Genomic DNA, 27,801 nt, shown 5'->3' with positions numbered 1-27,801 from the left:
CGTCTGGCATGGCCTCTGGAAGGCCGTCCGCGGCTGGGCCAGGACGTGCCTCGCGTGCCAGCGCGCCAAGGTGCACCGGCACACCCAGGCCCCGTTGGCCCCGTCCACGGTGCCGGAACGCCGGTTTGACCATGTCCACGTGGACCTGGTGGGACCTCTGCCCCCCTCGCGGGGTTTCACCTACATCCTCACCATGGTGGACCGCACCACCCGGTGGCCAGAGGCCGTGCCCTTGGCGTCGACAACGGCGGCCGATGTCGCGCAGGCTTTCATCGCCACCTGGGTCGCCCGGTTCGGCGCCCCCTCAGACATCTCATCCGACCGCGGCCCCCAGTTCACCTCGGAGCTCTGGGGGGCGGTTGCGCAGGGGCTCGGGGTCCGGCTGCACCGAACCATGGCCTACCACCCCCAGGCTAACGGCCTGTGTGAGCGATTTCACCGCTCATTGAAGGCCGCGCTCCGGGCCACCCTCCGCGACGGCGGCTGGGTCGACAGGCTCCCCTGGGTCCTGCTGGGCCTCCGGACGGCGCCCAAGGAGGACCTGCGCGCATCCGCGGCGGAGTTGGTCTTCGGGCAACCGCTGCGGGTGCCGGGCGAGTTCCTCCCCGACTCCACGGCACCATGGTCCGCGGCACAGCAGCGCTCCGCTCTGCAAGAGACCGCCCAGAGGTTCGCCCCGGTGCCAACGGCATGCCACGGGCACCCACCGACGCACGTCGCCCCGGAGCTTCGCACGGCGGAGTACGTCTTCGTCCGCCACGATGCCCATCGGACACCACTGCGGCCCCCGTACGACGGGCCTTTCCGCGTGCTGGAGACCGGGGCGAAGCACTTCACCCTGGACATCGGCGGTACTCCTGACCGCGTTTCGGTAGACCGCCTCAAGCCGGCCCACCTCGATGTGGACCATCCACCGCCAGTGGCCCGACCCCCACGTCGGGGCCGCCCTCCTGCGGGCGGACCCCCGGCACCGCCCAGCCCCGCCGCCACGCCACCCCCCGGTCCTGCACCCATCCCAGGGGCAGCCAGGGGCATCCCACCTGGCATCCCTGCACCCCGGACGCCGCCGATCGCCAGGGGGCGCTTCGGCCGGGTCATTCGTCTGCCCCGCAAACTGGCCCTCCAGGTGCGCAGGAATTCTGGGGGGGCGCGTGTGGCGGACACAAAAGCCCACTGGCGTGGTGACATCATTCCACGCACCAAGTGGGCGGTGGCCACGCCCGAGGGGTAGGCGTGGCCTCATGATATACACCGGGCGACCAGCCCGGAGCAGTTCAGTGTTACAGTGTAGTCTTACAATAAAGACGTTTATATGTTACCGCTTGTCCGCTTCCTCCTTGCTCACAAGCAGCGCGCGTAACGCCGCGCTTTAATATGTACAAATTAATACCAGTTTGGTGTGCAATATAATATATGTACAAATTAATACCAGTTTGGTGTAGGATATAATATATGTACAAATGAATACCAGTTTGGTGTATATTATAATATAATATAATATATGTACAAATGAATACCAGTTTGGTGTATACTATAATATAATATAATATATGTACAAATGGTAGAATGCGTCATACCTAAACGATGTTAATAAAGTTTACAGCAGATGGCGATGCAGGCCATGAATTGCGTTCGGCGAAGATAGGAAAATGGAGGAAATTTAATAAGGAAACGAGGGTTGAAACTGTTTATAACCATTTAATTGTCATTTATTTTATTTTTTTCTATGTTTAACAATATTGTGATAGTTATAAAACCTGCAATCCATCCAGTTGAATTAATAAACTGGATGGTATTCATAGAATACTTACCCTGTGCAGTCAACTTGTTGCGAGCCAACTCTTCTGTTTTTGAACGTTTTTGTTTTTTTTGATCCAATATGGCTGCCAGAACACGTGATCGATGGCATCATAAATTTATATTCTCTAATATAATTGTTGCGTAGATCATGCTCAATAAATTTCAAATTGATCAGACTAAGCGTTGGTTGGCCCTGTCGAATTATGACGTCATAATTATGGCACCAATGACGTCATCGTTGACAACACCTATTCACCATGCAGAATTCATTTTTTCCATGCAGTGGTTTTGGAGATATGGAGGTGCAATGTTTTTCGGTTTTTCCAAGATGACGCCTGTACCACGTGACCTATGACGTCATAATTATAATTTTAAAAATTGTAACAGGAGGAGCTGCTCATATTCTGAAAATTTCTTGTACATCGGACTAACAGTTGCCGAGAATTTTTTTTTTCATACTGATCAGATCAAGCGTTGTACTTGTCGAATTATGACGTCATAATGAAGGAACCGATGACATCATCATCATCAACATATCTTATTCCCCATGGGGTGTACTTGACAATGAGCCATGTTTCAATTTTTTTCCATTGAGCGGTTTGGGAGTTATAGAGGTGTAACGTTTTTCCAAGATGGCGTCCGTACCACGTGGTCTATTCTACAGGTGGAGGTGCTTCTATGGTAAAATTTCGTGCCAATCGGACCAACGGTTGCGAAAATATATTTTTAAAATGCAGACACGCCACACGTATACAATCGAATGCTTAACCCTACTTTTCGCTTCGTGAGCGCAGGGTAATTATTCCCAATGAAAGCCTCGTCTCCTTCCGACAGGTGTAGCGCACCTACCTTTGAATTGTCTGTTCTTGGTTCAATTCCCGACCCGAATATAATGTCGCATTGGTTTCATTTCATTTGGTGTGCAACATGTGGCTGCTGGTGTGATTCATCGCCCTAGGTGTGGCTTTGCCGCTTGTACAGGACCCCTGCAGGTAGGAGCAGGAATTTGTCAATAGTCCAGGATGCAGGAGATAACTCACCTACTCTGCACAGGTGCCGTGCGATTTATAACGTCTACCAATGCATCGCTCGGTTTACCTTCCTTCCGGGGTGTGGCACACACATCGATGCCCCGTCCCGCCAACGAAACAACAGGTTGGCAGTTTATATAGGTTGTGTCTGGATTCATACCCAGGTGAAGCAGGTCAGAGGTGAGCGTGCATACATGTCGGCAAGCCTGCATAAGTTGGTGGCCACCATCCTGAACGAATTACAAATCGCTGCCAAAATCACCTTCAGTCGAACATCATGCCTAGCCAGCCGGTTCCTGAAAGACTTGGACCGAAAAGGTGTTCTGGGAAGGTGGGAATAATTGTGGCATTTCAAGCACAGGTCGTAGTTTTCGTCTTATTCATCGCGGTTTTGCGTTTCATTGGATTCAAGTACCTGCGCGTCCACGTGCACAAGAAATGCATAATTGTCCTTAGGAATGCATGTCCGTGACAGGTGTCTCGGCATGCAGGTATTCTCTCACGGACGCACGAAACAGCCCCGGGGATTCCTGGAGACGCGCAGCATCGCGTGTCCACCAATCCTGCTCACCTGACCAGGTTCATATATCCTTTGATCATCAAATGGTCGATGAGTTTGCATTACCTCATCAATCCATCGATTTCTCATAATCGGAATTTTCATTTCAGACTTGAAATCTCAAAGCGGTTCAGGTGGGGGAAATTTCCTTTGGATCTAACCAGGTGCATATCACACCTGTGGATGACTAACACCAAGGAATTTGTGAATAACTCGGAATTTTTATGCAGTGATGTTATTGCGCAACATGGAATGTCTCATCCAGGTATGATATTTGACGAAATAATGATTTATAAGAATATAAAATACCCACCGGTACAATATCAAACAGGTGTCGTTCATGAACGTGTTATCTCAATTACACTAAAGGTGGTTTGTCTACCTGTGAGGAAGACAACTCAAAGATTTGTGGACGGATTCGGACGAAATTTGGTTGTCAGGTTGGAGGTGTGATAAGGACGATTCAATTAGATTTTGGTTCAGGTCCGAATCCAGATCCGGCCTATCAGTGGGATACAACACGTAAACTGTTCAGCCAGGTGGAGGTGTGCTCTCTACAGAGTGCCGTTCTCGTTATTATTACTATATAATTATTATCATGAACGGAGACAACGTTTTGGCCCAAGTCTTTCACCAATCGTGCCGAACCATTCGTGAATTAGAACGACACTCAGAAGAGAGCATACCTCCACCTGGTTGACCATATCACTCAATGGTGAAGATTCACTTAAAAAATATACTCGCTGGATCCGGATTTTCACCAGAATTGAATCGATTCTTCCTTGTCACACACACAACTCGTCCAAGTTTTATCCAAATCCGTCCATAACTTTTTGAGATATCCTGCTATATGTTGGTTTTGGCCCTTTCTCCCAATGGCGAAGAATCACTTAAAAAACTGGAACGGCACTCAGTTGAGAGCATACCTCCACCTGGTTGGCCATATCACTCAATGGCGAATGTGCGCTCATCTAAGCCATCCTGTCCTGACAGGGCCGAACAACACACAAATTACGCAATAATTACACAAAAGATGACGTCTGCTCTTCCCGCGAATAAATTGGCTCTTCTTTAAAAGAAGCACCAGGAATAATCCACAGCAAAACGATTTTTTTTTAAAATACTCGACTGTAGCGGCTACCGCTGGGTTTTCACAATCGCCTTGCACCTATCAAGGACGCGGAGCGATCACCATGCCGGGCTCGTCCAGGACGCCCGGGCAGGCCCGCGCTCAACTTGCCAGGCCTCGGTCGGGACGCCGGGCATGCCCGGGCAGGCTCGCCCTCAACTTGCCAGGCCGCAGCCAGGACGCTGGGCCACGCCCCCTCTCGCCTTTCCTGGGCAAACGCTCCGGGATAATATGTATATATATTGCTGCCCAATAAACGGGCTTTTCAGAGTGCCTGAGTGTTTGGTTTGATTAAAGCAACTCGGATGAATTCCAGCTTTTTGTCGCGTCCATTCTTCCGATCGACGTGGGAGCCCCAGCTCCTTCATTGGTGACCTACCGACATGGACACGGCAGTCGCCCTTAAACTGCCTACCTTCTGGGAGGCTCACGCGGCGGTTTGGTTCGCACAGGTGGATTCCCTGTTCGCCCTGCGAGGCATCACGGCCGACGACACCCGCTTCCACCATGTGGTAGCAGCGCTCGGTTCGGCCACCGCGGCCCGCGCCCTGAGCCTCCTCGAGAGCCCGCCAGCCGCTGACAAATACGGCGCGATTAAGAAGCTTCTCCTCGACGCTTTCGCCCTCCCATCGGCGGAACGTGCACGGCGCCTGCTCGACCTGCCCGAGCTCGGCGACACGCGCCCTTCCGAGCGAATGGACTACATGCTTTCACTGCTCGGCGAGCACTCTCCGGCATTCCTGTTCCGGGAGCTGTTCCTCCGTCAGCTGCCTAACCCGGTACGCCTCGCCCTGGCAAGCACGACGATCACAGATCCCCGGGCCCTTGCCAGAGAAGCCGACAAGATCTCCGCCGCAGGACAGCGCATCGCAGCGGCGACATGGGACCCACCGCCGTCCGATGCAACACCCATGGCGCCCGAGCACCCGGCACGGTCGACGACCGAACTGCCGACGCAATTGGCGGCCGCTACACCGAGCCGACCACCTCCAGCACGACGACTGGGGCCTCCACCTGACCAAGCGTGGTGTTACTATCATGCCAGGTTCGGACAGAAGGCCCGGACATGCCGACCCCCGTGCACCTTCGGCAGGCCGGGAAACGGCCGGGCCGGCGTTCATTACCAGCCATGAGCGCCGGCCACACGGGCAACTTACTGTTCATCACGGATAAAGCGTCCGGACGGCGCTTCCTGTGCGACACCGGCGCCCAACTGAGCGTCATACCCGCCTCTGACCAGGACAGGCAATCCGCGGTTTGCGGCCCCTCCTTGGTTGCGGCCAACGGATCGACCATCCGCACCTTCGGCCCGCGCAACGTCACCCTCTGCTTCGGCGGCCAACGCTTTGCTTGGACGTTTGTAACCGCAAACGTGCCCATGGCTCTGCTAGGCGCCGACTTCCTCTGCGCACACGGACTGCTGGTGGACGTCCAACGGCGTCGTTTAATCAACGCCGAAACCTTCAGCTCCCTGGTATGCACATTGAGCAGCTCCGCGCCGACCGAGCTGGCATGCGCCGTCCCGGCGGCGAACGAGTTTGCTCGCCTGCTCACGGAGTTCCCGGCCCTCACGCGGCCGACGTTTTCGGCCGTCGCAGTACGGCATGGGATCGAGCACCACATACCAACCACGGGCCCGCCGGTCTACGCCAGGGCCCGCCGCCTCGACCCAGCCAAGCTCGCCGTGGCGAAGGCCGAATTCGACGCGTTGGAGCACCTTGGCATCGTGCGGCGCTCCGATAGCGCGTGGGCCTCGCCACTGCACATCGTGCCAAAGCCGGGGGGTGGATGGCGCCCGTGTGGCGACTACCGCCGTCTCAATGACGCTACCACCCCCGACAGGTACCCGATCCCGCATATCCAAGACTTCTCCGCCCGTCTGGCGGGACGGGTCATTTTTTCGAAAATTGATCTCATACGGGGATATCACCAGGTACCTGTCAGGGCGGCCGACGTCCCTAAAATGGCAGTCATCACGCCGTTCGGCTTATTCGAATTCTTGCGGATGCCGTTTGGTCTCAAGAACGCGGCTCAGGCGTTCCAGCGCTTGATGGACGGCGTGCTGCGTGACCTGCCGTTCCTTTTCGTTTACCTGGACGACATCCTCGTCGCCAGCACGTCCCGGACCGAGCACCTCCTCCACCTCCGAACACTGTTCGGGCACCTCAGCGAGCACGGCCTCATCGTCAACCCGGCCAAATGCCACTTCGGCACGACGGCCGTTGATTTTTTGGGCCACCACATCACCAAGAACGGGGCCGTGCCGCTGCCAACCAAGGTCGAGGCAATCACCACGTTCCCGCGTCCCCGCACCATAAAGGCCCTGCAGGAATTCCTGGGAATGGTGAATTTTTATCACCGCTTCGTGCCCCGCGCTGCTCAACTCATGCGGCCCCTCTACGAAGCCCTCCGGGGCAAGCCGGCCAAGCACGACATCGCCTGGTCCGCAGCAATGGATGCGGCCTTCCAAAGCTCAAAGCGGGCCCTCGCCGACGCAACACTGCTCGCACACCCGGTGCTCAACGCTCCCATCGCCCTCACCACGGATGCCTCCGACTACGCGGTGGGCGCCGTACATGAGCAATGGGTGAACGGGGTTTGGCAGCCACTCACTTTTTTCAGCCGGCAGCTCCGGCCGAACGAGCTCAAATACAGCACGTTTGACCGGGAGCTCCTCGGTCTACACCTGGCCGTCCGCCATTTCCGCCACCTCCTGGAGGGCCGACCTTTCACGGCGTTCGTCGACCACAAGCCGTTGGTTTACGCCATGGCCAAGGTCACGGAGCCGTGGTCGGCCCGCCAACAGCGCCACCTCTCCGCCGTGTCGGAGTTTACCACGGACATCCGGCACGTCGCCGGCAAAAACAACGCCGTGGCCGACTGTCTTTCCCGGGCCAGCGCGAACGCGGTCCACCTGGGCGTGGACTTTGCGCTTATGGCGGCGGACCAAACCACCGACACCACGGTGCAAGCCCTCCGGGCAGCGGACACGGGCCTCCGCCTGGCCGACATCCCCTTCGCGGACACTGTCCTGCTCTGCGACGTCTCCCAAGGCCAGCCTCGTCCCATCGTGCCCGTCACCTGGCAACGCCGCATCTTCGCCTCCCTCCACGGCCTTTCCCACCCGGGCCGGAAAGCTTCCCAGAAGCTGCTGTCGGCGCGATTCGTCTGGCACGGCCTTCGTCGGGACGTCCGCGATCGGGCCAGCACCTGCACGGCCTGCCAACGGGCCAAGGTCCACCGACACACCCAGGCCCCGCTGGCACCTTTCACCGTGCCCGAACGACGTTTCGACCACGTCAACGTGGATCTGGTGGGCCCCCTCCCCCCGTCACGGGGGTTCACACACCTGCTCACCATGGTGGACAGGACCACCAGGTGGCCGGAGGCCGTTCCCCTCGTCTCCACCACCACCGCCGATGTGGCGCAGGCTTTCATCGCCACCTGGGTCGCCCGCTTCGGCGCACCGGCGGACATCTCGTCAGACCGCAGACCACAGTTCACCTCCGAGCTGTGGGGCGCGGTCGCCCGCAACCTGGGGGTCAAGCTCCACCGTACTACGGCCTACCACCCCCAAGCAAACGGGTTGTGCGAGCGATTCCACCGCTCCATGAAGGCCGCGCTCATGGCCGGCCTTCAAGACGGCGGTTGGGCCGACCGGCTGCAGTGGGTCCTTTTGGGCCTCCACACGGCCCCCAAGGAGGACCTCCAGGCATCCACCGCCGAGCTTGTCTATGGCCAGGCGCTACGCGTCCCGGGCGAATTTGTGCCCGACGCTACCAGTCCCTGGTCCGCAGCTCACCAGCGCTCGGACCTCCAGGAGGCCGACCGACGGTTTGCCCCCGTGCCAACATCCCACCACGGTGACCCCCAGTCCCACGTCCTCCCAGCACTTCGCACAGCGGAGTATGTTTTTGTGCGTCACGACGCACATCGGGGGCCACTCCGGCTGCCGTACGACGGGCCCTTCCGGGTGCTGCGACGGGACGACAAGTCGTTCGTCATCGACATCGGCGGCAGGTCGGACCGGATTGTGGTGGACCGCCTCAAGCCGGCGCACGTGGACGTCGACCACCCACCACGGGTGGCCCTTCCGCCGCGGCGAGGCCGCCCCCCGTCCACGGTGCCCCCCACTCGACCGCCCACCACCACACAGGCAGGCCCCCTCCCACGACCCGCCAGGGGTCGCTTCGGCCGGGTCATCAGGACCCCCCTCAAATTGACCCTGCCGGTGCAAGTCGATTCTGGGGGGACGTGTGTAGCGGCTACCGCTGGGTTTTCACAATCGCCTTGCACCTATCAAGGACGCGGAGCGATCACCATGCCGGGCTCGTCCAGGACGCCCGGGCAGGCCCGCGCTCAACTTGCCAGGCCTCGGTCGGGACGCCCGGGCATGCCCGGGCAGGCTCGCCCTCAACTTGCCAGGCCGCAGCCAGGACGCTGGGCCACGCCCCCTCTCGCCTTTCCTGGGCAAACGCTCCGGGATAATATGTATATATATTGCTGCCCAATAAACGGGCTTTTCAGAGTGCCTGAGTGTTTGGTTTGATTAAAGCAACTCGGATGAATTCCAGCTTTTTGTCGCGTCCATTCTTCCGATCGACGTGGGAGCCCCAGCTCCTTCACGACAAAATTAGGGACATTTTTATTGCAAATTAAATACTTCATCAATTCACGAGAGTCCAGATGACAATTGATCCGTCACGTGATCTCTTCCCCATTGCAACAATTACAATTCAGAAATACAATCCTCATCGTCATAATGAATCATCAGCACTTACGGTGAGGATTTGGCGTTTAATATCTTCCGAGTGTGTAATAACACAGATGAAAGTTCGTTAAATTTGATTTCTAATCGTTTGGACCTTTTTCGTGACCTCGGGATAAGTGTTTGGGGTCAGGTTATCCCGAGTTGACCCCTACGTTGTAAAAGTGCCCCCCGGGATGTAAAAGTGCCCCCCGGGCGGCAACACGCGACCCCACAAAGAGCGCGCGTTTTGCGGAGCCCGGAGAAGGGAGACGATCGGTGAACAGCGCGATTGTGAGCACGGCGAAATATCATGGCGCTCTCACCGGCTGGTTCGCATTTTTCCCAGGCTGTGTGTCGCGATCCGCAGTTTCCGAAATCATTTTGTTTGTTTCCGGGAAAGCGGAGGCGCGCCTTATGATGTGCGGACGTTCACACGCGCGTCGCGCACAAGCGGCTGCATGCACGACGCCTCGTCTCTACGGGACAAAAATGCACAGAATGTGTTTTGCTGCTGCTGCTGGCGACTCTTTCCCACGTCGATGCGTCCGCGTCGGGGAGCTTTTCTCACGCACGTCGTGCCGCTCACAAACGGCGGGTATTCATCCCGAGGAGCGGACGGCGCACGGGACGAAAGCAACGGAAAGGTCCGACCTGGGCGTTGGGCAAACGTCACAACAACACCAGGCCTGGGAAAACATCATTAAAAACCGGGACGACATTCGGTTGAGAGGAAACCTCCGCCAGCCTCACCAGTTTACATTTTGGATCCCACTGATGGGCCGGATCTGGATTCGGACCTGAACCAAAATCGAATCTGCTTGTTCTTGTCGCCTAACCAACTCGTTCACAAAGTTTAGTCTCAATCCGTCCAAAACTTGAGATATCGTGCTATGTATCGGTTTTAGCCATATTTCTCAATGGTGAAGAATCCCTAGAAACATTCAAATCGGGATCCGGATCTTCACCAAAATCTAATAATTTCGTCCTTGTCACACACCCAATCTCTCCACCAAGTTTCGTCCAATTCCGGCGACACCGTTTTGAAATATCGTGCTATATATCGATTTGAGCCCAATCTCTCAATGGTGAAGAATCACTAGAAAAATTCAAATCGGGATCCGGATCTTCACCAAAATCTAATAATTTCGTCCTTGTCACACACCCAACCTGTCCACCAAGTTTCGTCCAATTCCGTCGACACCGTTTTGAAATATCGTGCTATATATCGATTTGAGCCCTATCTCTCAATGGTGAAGAATCACTAGAAAAATTCAAATCGGGATCTGGGTCTTCACCAAAATCTAATAAATTCGTCCTTGTCACACACCCAATCTCTCCACCAAGTTTAGTCTGAATCCGTCCAAAACTTTTTGAAATATCGTGCTATATATCGGTTTTAGCCCCATCTCTCAATGGTGAAGAATCACGTTAAAAACATTCCCCGATCTGGATTCGAATCTTCACTAAAATTGAAGCAATTCTTCCTTGTCACACCCCCAACCTGCCCACCAAGTTTTGTCTGAATCCGTCCACAACTTTTTGAAATATCGTGCGAAATAACTTGCAGTGGTTTAAATTTCAGTATTTAGTACAAAAAGAACGTATATCTTTCTATGCCATGTGCTCTTTACTACGTTGGTTATTATAAAATACAGGGATACCTGTTGCTTGTATCCCGAGCTGCAACTTGCACTTTGTAATTAGATAGTTACCCCATTGCACTTCTAGCCAAAGAAAAGCTGCATAAAGCAACGATGAAACTGGTCCAACGGTAATCTACTTTACTAGCTGTGTGTTTGAATAGTAGCTCACGGTGTGTACCCAGATTTAGAATAGGTACACCGTATCCCTGCGCATCGTAAGAGCGTGACCAAGGGTTGGCGTCAGGAAGGGCATCCGGCCATAAAAAAAAACATTGCCACAAACAGGGAACCATGATTGTCATGGGGCCCCGCAAGGCTAACCCCTGCTCTAGCGGGGAAAATGGCCTTAAAACGATCATTCATTTTTCATTCACAGCACAATAATTTGATCCAGGCCGTTTATTCCTGATACGTGAAACACCCTGCAACCCACACCTACAGAAAACAGACTTTTTGGAATTCCGGCTGCATTTTCTATCCAATCTTCGTGCTACTTAGTTTTTAAAAAATGTCCATGGGTAGGAGCTCCTATGTTGAAAGTTGTGTTTCATTCGCTCAAGCAGTTTCCCAGAAAACAAACCTAAAGCAAATTAAGGACAAAACGTGAGGGCGAAAGAAAAAAAAGTGAGGGCAGAAGATAAAAGTGATGGAATAGGAAAGGAGTGGTGCACAAACCTAGAATATCTTGGTTGGATAAGTATCCACACCCCCCTGAGTTAATAATACTTGGTGGAAGCACCTTTGACAGCAATTACAGCTGTGAGTCTGTTGGGATAGGTCTCTACTAACCTTACACATCTTGATTGGGCAATATTTGCCCATTCTTCTGCACAAAACGGTTGAAGCTCAATTAAATGGTGTGAGGAGCATTGATGGACAGCAATCTTCAAGTCATACCACAGATTAGCGATTGGATTTAGGTCGGGGATCTGACTGGGCCACTCAAGGACATTGATCTTTTTGTTCCTTAGCCACTCCAGTGTAGCTTTGGCTGTGTGCTTCGGGTCATTGCCATGGTGAAAGTTGAACTTCCGTCCAAATTTCAGCTTTCTGGCAGAGGGCAGCAGGTTTTCCTCTAGGATTTCTCTGTATTTCACTCCATCCATTTTCCATTCTATCCTGACAAGTGCCCCAGTCCCTGCTGATGAGAAACATCCCCATAACATGATGCTGCCATCAACATGCTTCACATTAGAGATGGTGTTCTTTGGGTGATGTGCTGTGTTGGGTTTGCGCTAAACGTAACAATTTTGGATTTAGGCCAAAAAGTTCCATCTTTGTTTCATCAGACCACAAAGGTTTTTGCTGCATGGCTTCAGAATCTCCGGAGTGTTTTTTTGCATACCTCAAACGAGACTCAAGGTGGGATTTTTGAGTTACGGCTTCCTTATTGCCACATTACGATACAGGCCAGACTTGTGGAGTGCTTGGGATATTGTTGTCATGTGCACACAGTGACCAATCTTTGCCATAAAGGCCTGTAGCTCCTTCAAAGTTGCCATTGTCCTCTTGGTGGCCTCTCTGATCAGTGTCCTCCTTGCTTGGCCATCCAGTTTGGAGGGACAGCCTGATCTAGGCAGGGTATTGATGGTACCATATGTCTTTCATTGTCTTGACTCTGCTCCAAGGGATATTTAAGGCCTTTGAAATATTTGTATACCCATCGCCCAATCTGTGCCTTTCCACAACTTTATCCCAGAGGTCTTTTGAAAGCTCCTTGATGCTCATGGTTGAGTCTTTGTTGTGAAATGCACTACCCAGTAGAGGAAACCTGCAGGAACAGCCGATTTTACTCTGAAATAATCAGAATCACTACAATTTAACACAGGTGGAGGCCAATTAACTTGTGGACGTATGCTGCCCGCAAGTGGACTTTGAACCTTGCGGGATCATCTCATGTGAACATGGAAGGTTAGGTGATTTATTTAATGGAGTGGCATCGGAAAGGTGATGCCATTATTCCCAACATTCAAGCAGACTTCTCAGAGGGAAACACCGTATCTGGTTTGGTTGTTTCTTACCACCAATGGTAATGTCATATCTTGAGCTTGTCAATGCACAGGGTAAGTTTCAAATGATTCTATTTACTACTAGCTGGGATACCCGTTCTACGAACGGAAACAATTTGTGAGTATTGGTGCCACCTTTTGTTGCAAAATCGCCCCACACCACAATATTCATAACTCGTGAAAACCTGTGGCTTTACCATGGAAAGATTAATTGAGAACTATGTTTGCAAGATATCTGTTGCCAGTGTTGAGGTCTCTATTAATTGTGCTTGAGGCCCTAGTAGGCTAGATGTCTGAATAGGGAGATCTGTTCAAAGCATAGTATGACGTAAGCAGTATTCATCACGTTTCATAAAATATAATAATGCTGGCTTCTGCTCCAGCCAATGGGTAGCAGGTGGGATGGTGGGGGAATAGGGACCGCCTACAAGGCAGGCCTTGATGCAAAAGAACCCACCACTGCAGCAGGTTCTGCACATTTTAAAATAATCATCAGATCATTTAAATTGACTATTTTATGCCTATTTTGACGAAGTCACCGGAGGCATTATGTTTTCGGGTTGTCCGTCCAGCTGTCCGTTTTTGTTACCGCGATAACTTAAAAACGACTGTAAGGATCCAAGTCAAACTTGGTACGGGTATTATAATGATGTAAAGATGAAATGATTCGATTTTGAGGTCAAGAGGTCAAAGGTCAGAGGTCCCATCAAGTAAAAATTCTGTTACCAAGCTAACTTGTGAACCAGTGATGGGATTTTAATCAAACTTGGTATAAGTATATATTATGATGCAAAGATGAACTGATTAAATTTCAGCATCAAGAGGTCAAAGGTCAGAGTTTGTAATAGGTTTTCGTTACTGTAAACTTAAGAACGGCTGAAGGGAACAAAGGTCAAACTGGGTACAACTATGGATAATGATGTAAAGATAAACAGATTAGATTATGGGGTCAAGAGGTCAAAGGTCAGTGGTCCCATTCGGTAAAAACTGTTACTGCGCTAAGTTGTGAACCAGCGATGGTATTTTGACCGCACTTGGTATCAGTATATATTATGATGCAAAGTTGAACTGATTCGATTTCAGCCTCAAATGTCAGAGGTCATGTCAGCTAAAACTCTGATACTTGAGAACAGCTAGAGATGGGGAAGACATTTGTCAAGGGGAAACAGTCGCACCCAGAAGAAAAAAAACCAAAAAACCCAGGCAGTGTATAAGCACGAACCTCGATCGAGGGCTGAAGCCCAAAAGGCTGAAGTCTACACGTGCTGGGGCCTTCTCAAGGGCTGTAAAATCCACCATATATAGACAAAAATGGGCTCATGCTGGCTTTGCAATTAAGGGAAAACAGAGGGAAGGCAGGGTGATTACGAATACTGCACAATACTTACCATAGCAGGTGGCTTCGGCTTACCACAGCACGAAAATGGCGAACGTATTATTTAGCTCAGTTGCAATTGTGGGTGGAGTCACGCCAGCTGTCCAGCCAATGGGTGGAAGACACAGCTCGGCTAATTAAATATGCTGGCCTTTACCCGTGTTATGTGTAACGTGATAGCTGTTAGCCAATCAGATTGTATAGAAATAAGAGACGGGAAAGTGGCCTTTAAAGACTGAGGTGGTGGATGAAAATACCCTTAGGATGGACAATTCCACGGTCGGACTTGGTCTGTGTGCCAATTGTGGTGATTGTCGGCCCAGCAGTTTTTGCAAAAATGCATACATACCGAGACAGATGAAATTTTTTATTTATCAGATTATTCATGTTTGAGAGGAGGGAGAGGGGTTAAGGTGGGAGTGGGAGCTGTATAGTCTGTGGTGGCCATTATAAATATATATTTTTTGTTTGATTCTGGGACCATAAGAGAAACTGGAGCGCATACCTCCGCTAGACTGAACAGTTTATGTTTTGTATCCCACTGAAAGGCCGGATCTGCATCCGCACCTTAAACTTAATCTGATTGGCTTGTCCTTGACACCCACCCAATTCATCCACCAAGTTTCATTCGAATCCGTCCTTAACTTTTTGAAAACTCGTGTTATATATCATTTTTGGCACCATCTCTCAATGGGGAAGAATTAATGAAAATGTTATTGTATCCAGATCCAGATTTTCACCTCATCCTGCCTGCAAAACACCAGGGTGATATTTTATCGCTGGGTTGAGATTCAAACACAGGCTGGACAGTTAATAGGTGAGTGCACATACCTCTTGGCTATCCTGCTAGGCCATCACCCAAAGTTGAGACTACAACATCACTCATGCTAACATTGGATAACTTTATACATTCTGTGTACAGTATTATATAATAAATAGCACCGCAAAGCGGGCGTAACCCCTCAGTCCATGCATGGTGGAAACCAATTTCAAGATGGCTGCCATGGCGGCCATATTGAAAACCGCAGCATGCCCATTTTCGAAAGGAACCTTCCTCTACTCAACCCCAACACACACTGCAAAAACGGATTTAATCGGACAAGCCGTTCTGCTTTGAAATTGACGGAAACCAATTTCAAGATGGCTGCCGTGGTGGCCATATTGAAAATCGCAGCGCGCCCATGAATCTTCCTCTGCTCAACCCCAACACACACTGCAAAAATGGATTTAATCGGACAAGCTGTTCTGCTCGAAATTGACGGAAACCAAAAGTTGGGATGTCCGGATGGCTGCCGTGGCAGCCATATTGAAAATCGCAGCGCGCCCATTTTCGAAAGGAACCTTCCTCTACTCAACCCCAACACACACTGCAAAAATGCATTTAATCGGACAAGCCGTTCTCCTTGAAATTGACAGAAACCAAAAGTTGACGGACGCCCGGACGACAATACCCCTTAGCCCAATTTGGGCTGAGGGGTGATAACTAGCAGTCACAGGTTGAAAAATCAATGGGCCTAGATGCTTTGAGAATAAGGCCATTTTAAATTTGCACTTTCTGCATATTATTATATAGAAGAAGAGAAGATAGAAGAATCTCTTTGAAAACCTTCATAGAATAAACTGCTGGATAGAATAACTTGAAAACTGGATGTTATCGCTAAATAATAAATCAAACTCCCGGAAGTTGTACAACTTGTCCGGGAGAAGAAAAAAAAAAACTCCCTTGCGGCACAGCTAAGGAGCAGGTGTTTGTAGCAGATTGTATAAGATCACCGCAGCAGATTTCAGTCGATCACCGACTACGACAACCGCGACACATAAATCAAAATATAGCACTCCGCAGCAAGCGGGACCCCAGGTCCTTTGGGATGGGTTGCAGAGGAGAGCGAGTTCATTTTGGCTTACTGGAGGAGGTTTGCAGAGGAAAGTTGCAGAATAACATATTATTATATAGAATATTCAAGAGGGCTGGCAGGATGTCCAAGAGGTAAACGCACTCTGCCAGCAGGATGGCCAAGAGGTACACTCACTCTGCCAGGAGGATGGCCAAGAGGTGCAGCGCAAGAGAAGAGCGGAAGCTTTGTGTACGACAGCTAGTAAAAACAGTCCCAGCTACACTTGATATAGTAAAATGCATGCAGGTGGTTGAAGATTTATTGCAAGTCATTACATCACATTGTTGTCATAATAAACAAACTCAAAAGCAGAGTTCATCAAGCAAAACAATTGCACCTGGACATGCCCATTACTTGGTGGAAATTCTCGTCCGTTTGTTCCACGCAAAATTCTCTCCATAAGATTTTTGTCGGGGCTTCGGAATTTGATGCTTTTCCACTTGGTAGCGCCAACCTTGGGTATAAAAAGAGAAAGAGGAGGAAGTTGGTTTCCATTAAATAAATATGAATTCATGTTGGTCATTCTAAATTAACAAAACGATTCACGTTGCAATGTTTGGTTCACGATTGGCTGTCGGTAATTCGGATTCATGAATTTGTTAATCAGATTCAATATATTTGTCTGAGTTTATAGTTCCATAAAAAGGACCATCAAGTAGTATTGAGGTACAATTCATTGATTCATATCGACACCATTAGGAATATTTATTTACAAGGATATAATACTATTAGCATTTCAGAAGTGTTTGTGTGCGTTGTTGCTTGTTATCTCCATATGCGGCTTTCAGAAAGTGGAACGGAGCCCTTCCAGGTCTTGAGTATCCACCTTCAGGTGTGCTTGTATGTGTAAATACAGACTTGGCATTTAATATGGAATTATTTTTTTATTGACTTGGGTTTACTTTCTTAACTCAGTATATCAATCTGGTGAGTTTCTTTTACACTTTGGTGATTTATTTGTTAAAAGAACCATGTCACTGATTGTCTGTCGCAGCAAGAAGTCAACAACAGGATTATATCACAGGTGGCGGGGCAAAATGTACGGACAGGTGCATTTGACGATTGGCTTCACAGTCGGGTATACAAGGGTTGTTGCGTTCTGTATTAATGGAAAACAACTGCTGCACGTCTCCAAAAGTTATTGCCGCTTCCTCTGGAGATGGTCGTCAACTCGACAATGCTGTTTGTCATGGAGTGGTGGCTTTACGAAATTATGGCATGAAAGAGCGTGCTATTGCTCGGCAGTATGGCATCACTCAAGGTCAGGTGTCAAAGATCCTGAAACGAAATGCTCAGAGGGGTGTCCCTACTCCAATACTGAGGCCAGGACGTCCCCGCAGAACCACAAGAAGGGATGATCGCCAGCTGCACCGGTTAGTCCGCAATGGCCGTACCAAGTCAGCTAATCGGCTTAGGGCTGAGTGGCAGCAACTGACAAATGTGACTGTATCCAGAAGGCTAGTCAACCAACGACTGGTTCAAGCAGGCTATCGTGCCAGGCGTCCCCTGAGAAAGCCACGCCTGACCAGACAACACCGCCAGCGCCGATTGCAGTGGGCCAGAGAGCACCGTCAATGGCAGCCAGGACACTGGAATCACGTGATCTTCAGTGACGAGTCCAGATTTCTGGTCTATCGTCAAGATGGCCGCGTCCGAGTGCGCAGACAAGTGCATGAAGCCTACGACAAAGATTGTATAGTGCCAAGAGTCCAAGCTGGAGGTGGTGGGGTGACCGTTTGGGCTGCTTTTCATGCAGGGGGCAAAACTGACCTGGTTGTTCTGAAAGGAAACCTGAACCAGTTCAAGTACAGGGCCATTCTGGAAGAAACATTGCTTCCATTTGCTCGTGCAGCCTTTCGAGGAAACTTTATCTTCCAAGATGACAATGCACGGCCTCATCGTGCTCGCATGATCCAACACTTTCTTGCTGACCGTGGTGTAGAGCATATGGAGTGGCCTGCCACGTCCCCGGATATGAATCCGATAGAGAACTTGTGGGCAGAATTAACGCGTCAAATCGACCACTTGGACCAGCAGCCGACCTCTGTGCGTAAATTGCAGCAGGCTATTGTCACTGCATGGCAAGCGATTCCTGTCCAAACCTTGGCAAATCTCGTGAACAGCATGCCTCAACGTGTACGTGCTCTCCTGAATGCTCGTGGGGGTTACACGAAGTACTGAACTGTAATTTTACTGTCCGTAATCCCAGTCGTAATTTAACTTTTGTTTTTGTAAAAAAAATTTTTGGCTGATGTGCAAAATAAAGAAATACTTCTGGAAAACGTGCAGAAGTTTAACACAGTACTGTCCGTGAATTGAGTTCGATATCAGTTTACATCACTTTCAAGGATCAATTTATTTGTTTCGAAATGTCAAATGTGGTTTTTGTTTCTTTTAAAGGTCACATTAAGAAAATCCAGAATAATTTCAACATAATTCCAATGAACTTTTGGTTCTAAGACATCTTGAAAAGTTAGTTCACCCCCACAAAAAAATATTCCATATTAAATGCCAAGTCTGTATATATATATATATATTATATATATATATTATATATAATATATATGTAGTAAAATGCAAATTATCGACACAAGAACAAGTCAGGCGACGACGATGGTTCACGAGCGAGCGGTATTCAATGACAAAGGACGGACTATAACCGAAACAGGCCCGGACAGGCCAGGCCCGGAAATGTCAAAACGAAGGTTACCGACCTTGAAATGAGATAGAAAATAATGTATAATCAGTTATGAGGTTAGTTAGCTCCACAATACTGAAAATTCGGTTCGATTCCAACAACTTTGAAACTTTGACCATTGTGACCTTCAAAGGTCAAAGGTCGAAGATTCTGAAATTTGTTGGAAAACTTGTACCTTGTAAACAAATACACCAAGAAAACTTGTATTTCATGATGTATGTGATAATATAAGATCATGTACGACATTTCACCACATCAGGAAGCGAACAATGTAATAAAACCATCAAAAATCGACTTTTCTAAATTCCGTGACCTTGTGACCTTGACCTTGGGGCGAAAATGAAAAATCGAGCTCAGTGGGGCTAGACACATGACATTGGCCTAACCAAATACCGAACCCCCTGTCAGATTCCACCAACTCCCTCGGAGAAGATGTAGCTTGAACTCGATTACCCCCTAAAAAGACATCTTTTTCGGGCGTCGCTCCGCCCACAATGGATGCAATTCGCCCACTCTAGGCAGGACACAACTAGATCATGATATCAACCTCCCACCCAAGTTTCATCAAGATCGGATGATATCATCGGGTAGTTATGCTGCGGACAGACAGACACTGGACAGACACACACCCATGACGAATATCGTGGTCACTCTGTTTGATAACTCGTGAAACAACAGGTTCTTCATTAGTAGAAGAAATTTGGACAGGAGAAAGTCATTTGGCTCATCATGCCTGTGCCGTATCAACACATGAATTCTATAAATTCATTTATCTACATAATTTCACTAGGGGGGAGGGGTGAATGAGGAGGAGCGGAGCGGAAAATAGTGGGGCAGGCACAGAGACATCAGTATTGTTTTGTGGACGGAGAGGGGGGGGGGGGGGGGCGCGATGAAGAGGGTTGTGGGGTGTGAGGTATGAACGGACATACAAACATCGACAGCAGATTCACCATTTGATGAGACCTTGTGACGGACATCACCATCACTAAGCATTTTAAAATGTTCCAATGTCCAATGTGGTGAGTTTTAAGGTGTTGGGATTTGAATTCGTTTTATATTAGCAATTGTTTGAAAAACAATATGGAAGATATCAGGGGGGTTTTTTTTCTTCAAATTATTATTGCAAAATAGTTCATCATTTCATTCATTTCACATCAAATAGTTCATTTGAATTTCCTGCAAAATAGGACAATACATTCATTCATCAGGTTCATTTCACATCAAATAGTTCATTCATTCCACTCTGAACATGTTAGGTCTACTCTCAGCAATGGATGGAGGCCCTCAATATCAGACATTAGACATACAAAATATATTATATATAGTAAAATGTAAATATAGACACAAGAACAGGTTCTTCATTAGAAGAAGGAATTTGGACAGGAGAAAGACATTTGGCTCATCATGCCTGTGCCGTATCAACACATGAATTATATTTGGACATAGACATCCCTCTGGACATAGATAATGGACAGAAAAATGGAAACACCTATGTAAAGTCACTTAATATGGCATTGGCCCACCACGTGCGGTCAGTACGGCCTGTATGCACCATGGCATAGAGTCCACTAGCATCTGGAATTCTGTAGGTGGGATGCGGAATCATTCTTCCACGAGAAGGTCAATCAACTCACACCTGTTTGATGGAAGTGGAAAAAGCCTCTCAGGTATCATTGAAGAATATCCCATAAATTAGATAATTATCGATTGGGTTCACATCTGGTGACTGAGAAGACCACGACATATGGATAACATCAGTGTCATGATCATCAAACCACTGAGTGACCACACGTGTTCTATGGATGGAGGCATTGGGGGGTCTCCTCTTTCAGCCATGCTAGCCATAATTCTAGACAACCAGGCCTGCGCAGCATTTTTTACATGACCCTAATCATGCTGGGATGTTATTTGCTTCATTAACACAAGGGTCACACCTGTGTGGAAGCTTGCTTATTATTCCTCATTTACCAAGGTGTTTCCATTTTTGTCCACTACCTGTACCTCGAGCATTCAATAACGTTTGGCACACCACCTTGCTCTCCAACCTCTTTGGAATCTAAGGCCAAGTCGAGGCATCGCTTACTGATTTCCTTTACTCTTGTAGCCAGCATGTGACTCTCAACGTAATAGTTTCATCTCCTCTCCCGGTCAAGGCTGGAGCAGCCAATGTTCTGGGTCCAGTGATATTCCTAATCCCCAATAATGATCTTTCTGGATCTCTGAAAAATCCCCTTTATTATCTCTTTGCTGATGACCCCACTCTCTGTCATAGCCCAGGTGTCATAGCTCTCCCACCCAACCAAGTCCACAACCCCTCCACCATCCAACCCCAAGTCCTCAACCCTCTTCCCCCACCCAACCTAAACCCCTGAATCCCCTCCCCTACTCAACCCCTCAACCCATCCCATATCCAACCCCAAAAGTCCACAACCCCACCCACACCCAACCACAAAAGTCCACAACCCCACGCAACCCCCAAGTCCTCAACCCTTCCCCCAAGCAACCGGTCTCAACCCCCTCCCAACCACGTGTTCAAAGCCACCCCTCCACCCCAAATTTCAACTCCTAACTGTGTCCCCTCTCTGCTTCACCAGCCAACTCTCTGTCCTCTCGGCCATCCCCCTTTCTTAACAACGTTCCTGTTCCCGTTCGTTAAGAACAATATTAAAAGTAAATAAATAAATAAAAACCATGTTTAATTCACAATCTCACGAGATTACATCATCTTGTGGTTCTTCAGTAAGAATAGCAGTTAAATAAGCTAAATGATTAAAGAAGAAATACCAAAAATGGTCATTCGTAATAGAAACTAGAGCTTCCAGGTAAGCAGAACTCAACTGAACTGACTGAACAAGTCGTTTCGGAGCTGAAAACAATATGGCGGCCTATGGCGGCCATTTTGTGACGGATCGGGTTGGAATGCAATAGCAACCTACCTTGTGTGGTAAGGGTTAAACATTCTAAGTTTGATCAAAATCTGTTAATATTTGTGGATGCTAGAGTGTTAACGTCGTTTTCATGACCAAAAACAAAATGGTCGCCTAAGTCCGCCATTTTTCAACGGATCGGGCTGAAATGTAATACCAACCTGGTCCTTGGGGGTAAGGATGCTGCATGTCAATTCGGTTGATTGACCAGAATCGGTTGATATTTGTGGACGCTGGAGTGTTATCGTCGAAAAGTTAACGGACGACAGACGACAGACGACGGACGCCGGAGGGTTCAGTATGTGATGAACTCAACTGGACGGTAGGGAAACACCTTGGACAAAAAAATAATGTACAACCAGAACTCCTTGGACAAAGACCTTTATAATTATATGGGTTTTATGGTCCCTAGTCGAGTAGCTGAAGAGAAAATAGTCATATAACAAACAAACATAATACATACATGCATACAAACAGAATAAGTGTATTATACAATATCACAAACTGACATTTATGGATGGACGGCTGGACAGAAGTGACCCGATTGCTGAACCGCACTTTTTGCTTCGCATGCATTGGTGTAATTAATGGAATTCCAACTACGATGCAACGTGAAATTATAAAATACCTCACAATGAAGGGAAAATAACGATGTTGCATCCTGTAAACAAGATAAAGGTAAAACAAACCGTTCTTCTTTGCGAAGGTGATTGCATCTTCTTTACTTGAAAACGTTAGAGTAATGTTTGATAGTGGATCAGCTCTGAAATAAACATGGGAGAATGGGAGATACAAAGGGAGAGGGAGAGCCAGTCACTTTATTGTCCCTTCCAGTAATCTCAACCAAGGAAGATCTCGCCGCAAATCAACACGAGCATGCGGATAAAAGTAGATCTTTAATACAGATCTTCATGGAGTAACACACAATTTAACCCCCCCCCCCCCCCTTCCCATATCCTCCCACTTTCCTGATCCCAGTTTTGATATATTCCATGTATGATACTCACGAGGAGGCCCAACCCATGAGAGGGTTTTCCCAGCGTTCCCGAGTGTCCAACTCCATGTGCCACTTGTGCGTGTTTCCTTCACCAGACTGCATGCTATTTCTTGCCGGCACAAAGATCCGTGCAAGACGCATGTGCACATGCTCGTCGGGCACCCCGGAGACGGCATAGACTTCCTGCAAGGCATGGCAATGCATCAATATCCTCATGGAGATGGCCAATGGGAGATCTCGCCACTTGAACTTCACAAGCAGTGATATTAGCACCAGCAGCCATCTACCGATTAGAGAGGAAGGACGAAAGAGAGAGAGAGGGGATAAATTGAGAAAAATAAATCTGACACTTGAAGGTGAAGGGGGAAAACTGCGAGAATCTCGAAAATGATGATTCAACACAACAAGGAAGCTCCACTCACGGCCTTTTCATCCACCACGACCAGGTCTCCCTGGAAACCCTGTGCTGGCCTGTGCAAGCATGGTGCGAGACCAGCAACAGTCCTGCTGCAATGTGATAAGTGGCAAATTAGACGATAACAATATTTATAATTTGTGCAAGCATATCGTTAAAACAATCGACTTCAATTGTCAAATGAAGAAAGCCGAGTGTCACTAGTGTGTGAATGAAGGGCAGTGTCGATCTGCGTCGGTGGACAGGTAGAACCATTGATGGAATCAACAGTGACGTCGATCGAGGTAGGCTAACCTCCGTGAGAAGCCAGAAAAAGCTGATGTTTCGGATTTTAACCCATCATCGGAGCAAAAGAGTTAACGCCTGAAATGTCAACTTGTCTTTTATTGCACCAAAACTAAATAATAAAAATCCACCAGGTACTGCAGCTCACTACCACCAAAGTGTGCCCGTGATACTACAATGACAATGAAGGAAAGCGAATGGATACAGAACTAAAGCTTTGGAATTTAGTAAACAAATACACTGCATTGGAAAAGGCTTTGAATACATCGGTTTTAAGGCCCTTGGGAACTACAACCAGGTGATCATCCTGCTGCACACCCACCAACCTGCCCCGTGCTTTAGGGCCCCCTTGCCTCTAAACTAGGCATGGGGAACCTCCAGTCTGACATTCGACCCATAACATGTAACGCGCAGCGTCCGGCCCACGTGGTGATAGTTCGTTCAGTATTCTTCGTAGCTATTATCAGTTTAATTTAAACCAACTTATGACTAGGAACAAAAAATATTCCACCCAACGTGGACACGGTTGTCAGAAGGAAGCAATCTCAGAAGTCACATTATAGCTCAAGCGCGTGGACACTTTTATTCCTGTGTTGAGGCCAACGGGTTGAAGGAGATTTCAGAATCAGAATTGTATCCCGATTCCAAAAATGCATTTCTTGCTTGCCGGAAATGCAGCAGTTAAGGTGAAAAAATCACATTTTGAGAAGAAAAATAACATTTTTTGGAGAAAAATGAAAATCGTCATGTTTGGGGGAAGAATTAAGAATCACAGAATGTATTCAAAGTTCCCTTGTATTTTTGCATTCTTCCTTATCTCAATGACAAATACCATGTACATAGTATATACATTATAAGATTAACCGATTCATATAACAAAAACACCTTTTGTAAAAATTATTTAACAGAAAAATCACACGTTCTACGATCCGGATTCGGATCTTCACCAAAATTGAAGCAATTTTCGTCCTCATCACACACCCATCCTGTCCACCAAGTTTTGTCCAAATCCATCCACAATTTTTTGCGATATCCTCTTCACAAACAAACAGACAGACAAACAGATAGGGGTGAAAACATAACCCCCATCTACCTTCAGCGGTGGAGATAATTAATGTTCAAATCAGAAAATCAAATTTAACATTAATTAAATTAACAAGCATTCTGAGTATTGCGCTGCAATACATGTCCCTTACCAAAGTTCAAAGTGCCATAACTTTGTCAAAAATGATCGAATATGCAAATTTAAGCACGGTTGATGCTGGTTTTCAAACTTGATCTGAGGTATGCTGAGACACATGTGTGTCACGCCTCGCCTCGTTGATAAGCCCGCAAGGTCGCTCCGTGGAGCGGCCTGCAGGTATTGCACTGTGTGAATTATATAATTATCAACTTATGGTCTGAGGTACCAGCGATTCAAGAGATATCCATTTTTTCAATATTTGCGTTTAATTAACGATATCTGCCAAACCACGTGCCCTATCGCAAATTCCAAAAGGACATTTTAGTAGACTGACATGCTGAACAGATTTGTGAAGTTTCCCCTCGATTGGATCAAAAATGAGGGAGGAGCTCGGTTTTAAAGGTTAATGCTTAAAAACGTCATAACTCTGAAACCATGTGACGCATGACGTCATGCTCGTTGACTTTTCTGTTCGTCATGGGTATGCGATTCTTTCTGCAAAGTTTGGCCTCGATCTGTTCAGCCGTTGCAGAGAAAAAGGGGTTTTCGTGTTTTCACGAAAAACAATATGGCGGCCGAACAACGTGACCTGTGACGTCATAATTACCATTAAAATATTCTACAGACCGAGTCCCCCCTACGGTGAAAATTTGATCTCAATCGGTCCTATTATTGCAGAGAAAATCTTTTAAAAAGGAAATTAAAACTTAAAATGGCACTGAGTTAAGGATCATCAGAATTATCAGAATTCCCAAAGTTCAAAGTGCCATAACTTTGTCAAAAATGATCGAAACGTCGTGAATTTCGAACTTGATCTGGAACTTATCATGAGGAAACCATTTGCCCAGTTTGAAATCATTAGCATTAAGCGTTTAGAAAAAAAGTCCGGAAAGCTGTTCTTTGCGTGACGGACTGACGGACTGACAGACTGACGGACTGATGGAGGGACGGCGTGCAAACCTATAGTCCCCTCCGGTGTACACCGGTAGGGGACTAATAACAGGCCTTATTTTGTCCCCAAAATTATATTCACCCTAAAATGTATTTTTCACCCAACCGCTGCATTTCTCGCAAGCAAGTTTTGCATTTTTGGAATCGGCTTAAAAAATTGATACACAGTAAACTTTCAAGTTTCAAAATTGAATGTTTTCATTTTTTTTTTAGGAAAAAATATTTTCTTTCCGAAAATGTAATTTTTCACCGTAAACGCAGCATTCCCGGCAAGCAAGAAATGCATTTTCGGAATCGGGATAAAATTCGATTCCGAAAATGCCTTCAAACCTTTTGGCCTCCGACCCGACACAGGAATAAAAGTGTTTGGGTGACGATATCGTCGGTTCTGCTGGCTCACTCCAACATTGCCCTCCGCAAGTCACTGGGAATGCTGGGGCATCAAAGCTCCAGAATTCCAAAGGCATCACGTCCAAGCAACACTGGACCAAGTTGCATAAGGAACTTTCGTCTAACATGGCGACACTACCTACTACATCTAGCTTGGTATCCCCATACACACTTCACGAAGTAGAAGATACCCTCAAATCAGCAAAGCAAGGGAAAGCAGCTGGCCAAGATGCTATATATACCCAGAATTCTTAAAGACAGGTAAGGCTTGATGTGCTTCCTTCTTTACTGTGATCCGTCAGTCTGGCACCATTCCTTCGATGTGGAGTGAAGCCAAAGTTAGCCATATCCAAGACAGTAATGTTAGATGACCTTTCAAGCTACCGACCAATATCATTACTCTGCACATCAGTATGTACTATGTATGTAAATATGTAGACGGACCCTTATCAAGAATTATTTCTTGAATTCAATCTTTTTTTTATTCATTCACCAACAGACATCACGACAGGCCGCTGTCCACAAGCACAAAGAAGCACTTGTGATCGGCTTTTGTGAATCAGTGCTCTCCGACACCCTGAGAAGATGATCTCGGACCAAGGACCAGTCCAGCGCGGATAATCGCAGGACCCAAAGCGGGACACCCGCACACAGGTGTCTCAGCACTTCAACCGTCCAACACAGGTGGGAGCGGGGCAATCCAAGCTTGCGTCTATTGGACACCCAGATGACCTATAGGTGGATTCGAACGTGAAGACGCCTTCTTTAAGGCGTGACGTACAGGCAGGGTGACCTTTTCCGCAGTCACGTGCATGTTGAGGATCCCACGGTTCACTTTGAACAATAAAAAGCCTTTTACCAAAAAACACAATCACCAACATTATCGGAAATCACTTGACACGAAATATTTTCCACATTTTGCCACAAGCATTTATTAAACCAACTCACCAAGATTCATGAATTGGTACTAATAGAACACTTTCGGCTATATATGTATATATATATATATATATAATAATAATGATAATATAATATATGATAATATAATAATATATATATATATACTACTGCGTGGCGTACATAGATCTTCGTAGATCTTGCCAATGTTCCTGACGTACTGTTTTCAGGCTCCATCAAATGGATTATGGATAGGTTCACTAGTCAAGTCCGTAGGCTCGGATCGCGGCCTAAGGTCATTCACCGAGCCATGACGCGGACGACACCGATAACACAAAAAGGTAAAAATAAGTAAGGAGTGTAAAATCGGGGACTGATCCCGCAAACCTGGCAAAGGAGGGACACGAGACTTTCGAGGTGACGCCTCGTCCGACGACACTCGCAGCCGCTCGGGTGACGACGCGAAACGCGCTAGCCATGACAGCCGCGCAAAGCTTTCTGGGAAATCTCGAGATTTATTTATTTAACCTGAGACGTGTTTGGAGTTTTTAAACGACACGTGACGTCACGTCAACGAGTGACGTTTTAATTTCGCAACTCACTGAATAATTATTTTCTGCGTTTGTGTGACTATAATTTTATCCGATTTTCCTTAAAATTCTGCAATTCTAAATGTAATATTTCAAATGTAAATAAATTCTGCAGCAATTCTCTTTTGAAATTGAGCAACGTCCCTTCCTTTTACCTCCAACACCAAAGGTGAGTCCAAAGGTGCGTGGAGGTTGTGTTTTCACCCCTGTTTAACTGTCCGTTTGTGAACAAGATATCTCAATAAATTGTGGACGGATTCAAACGAAATTTGGC

The 27,801-nt window shown here is 48.0% G+C and overlaps 1 protein-coding gene across 2 annotated transcripts; it reads right to left on the bottom strand.

Moving 5' to 3' along the window:
* Positions 1 to 16,436: 16,436 nt before the first annotated feature.
* Positions 16,437 to 27,432, bottom strand: NDUFS4 (NADH:ubiquinone oxidoreductase subunit S4). 2 transcript variants are annotated; one of them, XM_068130192.2, is made up of 5 exons: positions 27,325 to 27,432; positions 23,239 to 23,323; positions 22,827 to 22,999; positions 22,509 to 22,582; positions 16,437 to 16,645 (listed from the first exon to the last, which is right to left on the bottom strand). In XM_068130192.2, the coding sequence occupies exons 1-5, from the start codon at positions 27,414 to 27,416 to the stop codon at positions 16,542 to 16,544; spliced, it is 528 nt and encodes a 175-aa protein (XP_067986293.1). In that variant the 5' UTR covers positions 27,417 to 27,432; the 3' UTR covers positions 16,437 to 16,541. The 2 variants fall into 2 exon arrangements, with proteins under 2 accessions (XP_067986293.1, XP_067986294.1); XM_068130193.2 differs by having other exon boundaries at positions 23,239 to 23,320; positions 27,325 to 27,425.
* Between the last annotated feature and the right edge of the window lie 369 nt (positions 27,433 to 27,801).

The sequence above is a fragment of the Myxine glutinosa genome, chromosome 11, assembly GCF_964187855.1.
Source record: "Myxine glutinosa chromosome 11, kmMyxGlut1.1, whole genome shotgun sequence".
Lineage (NCBI taxonomy): Eukaryota > Metazoa > Chordata > Myxini > Myxiniformes > Myxinidae > Myxine > Myxine glutinosa.
This window is presented reverse-complemented; position numbering and strand designations above follow the sequence as displayed.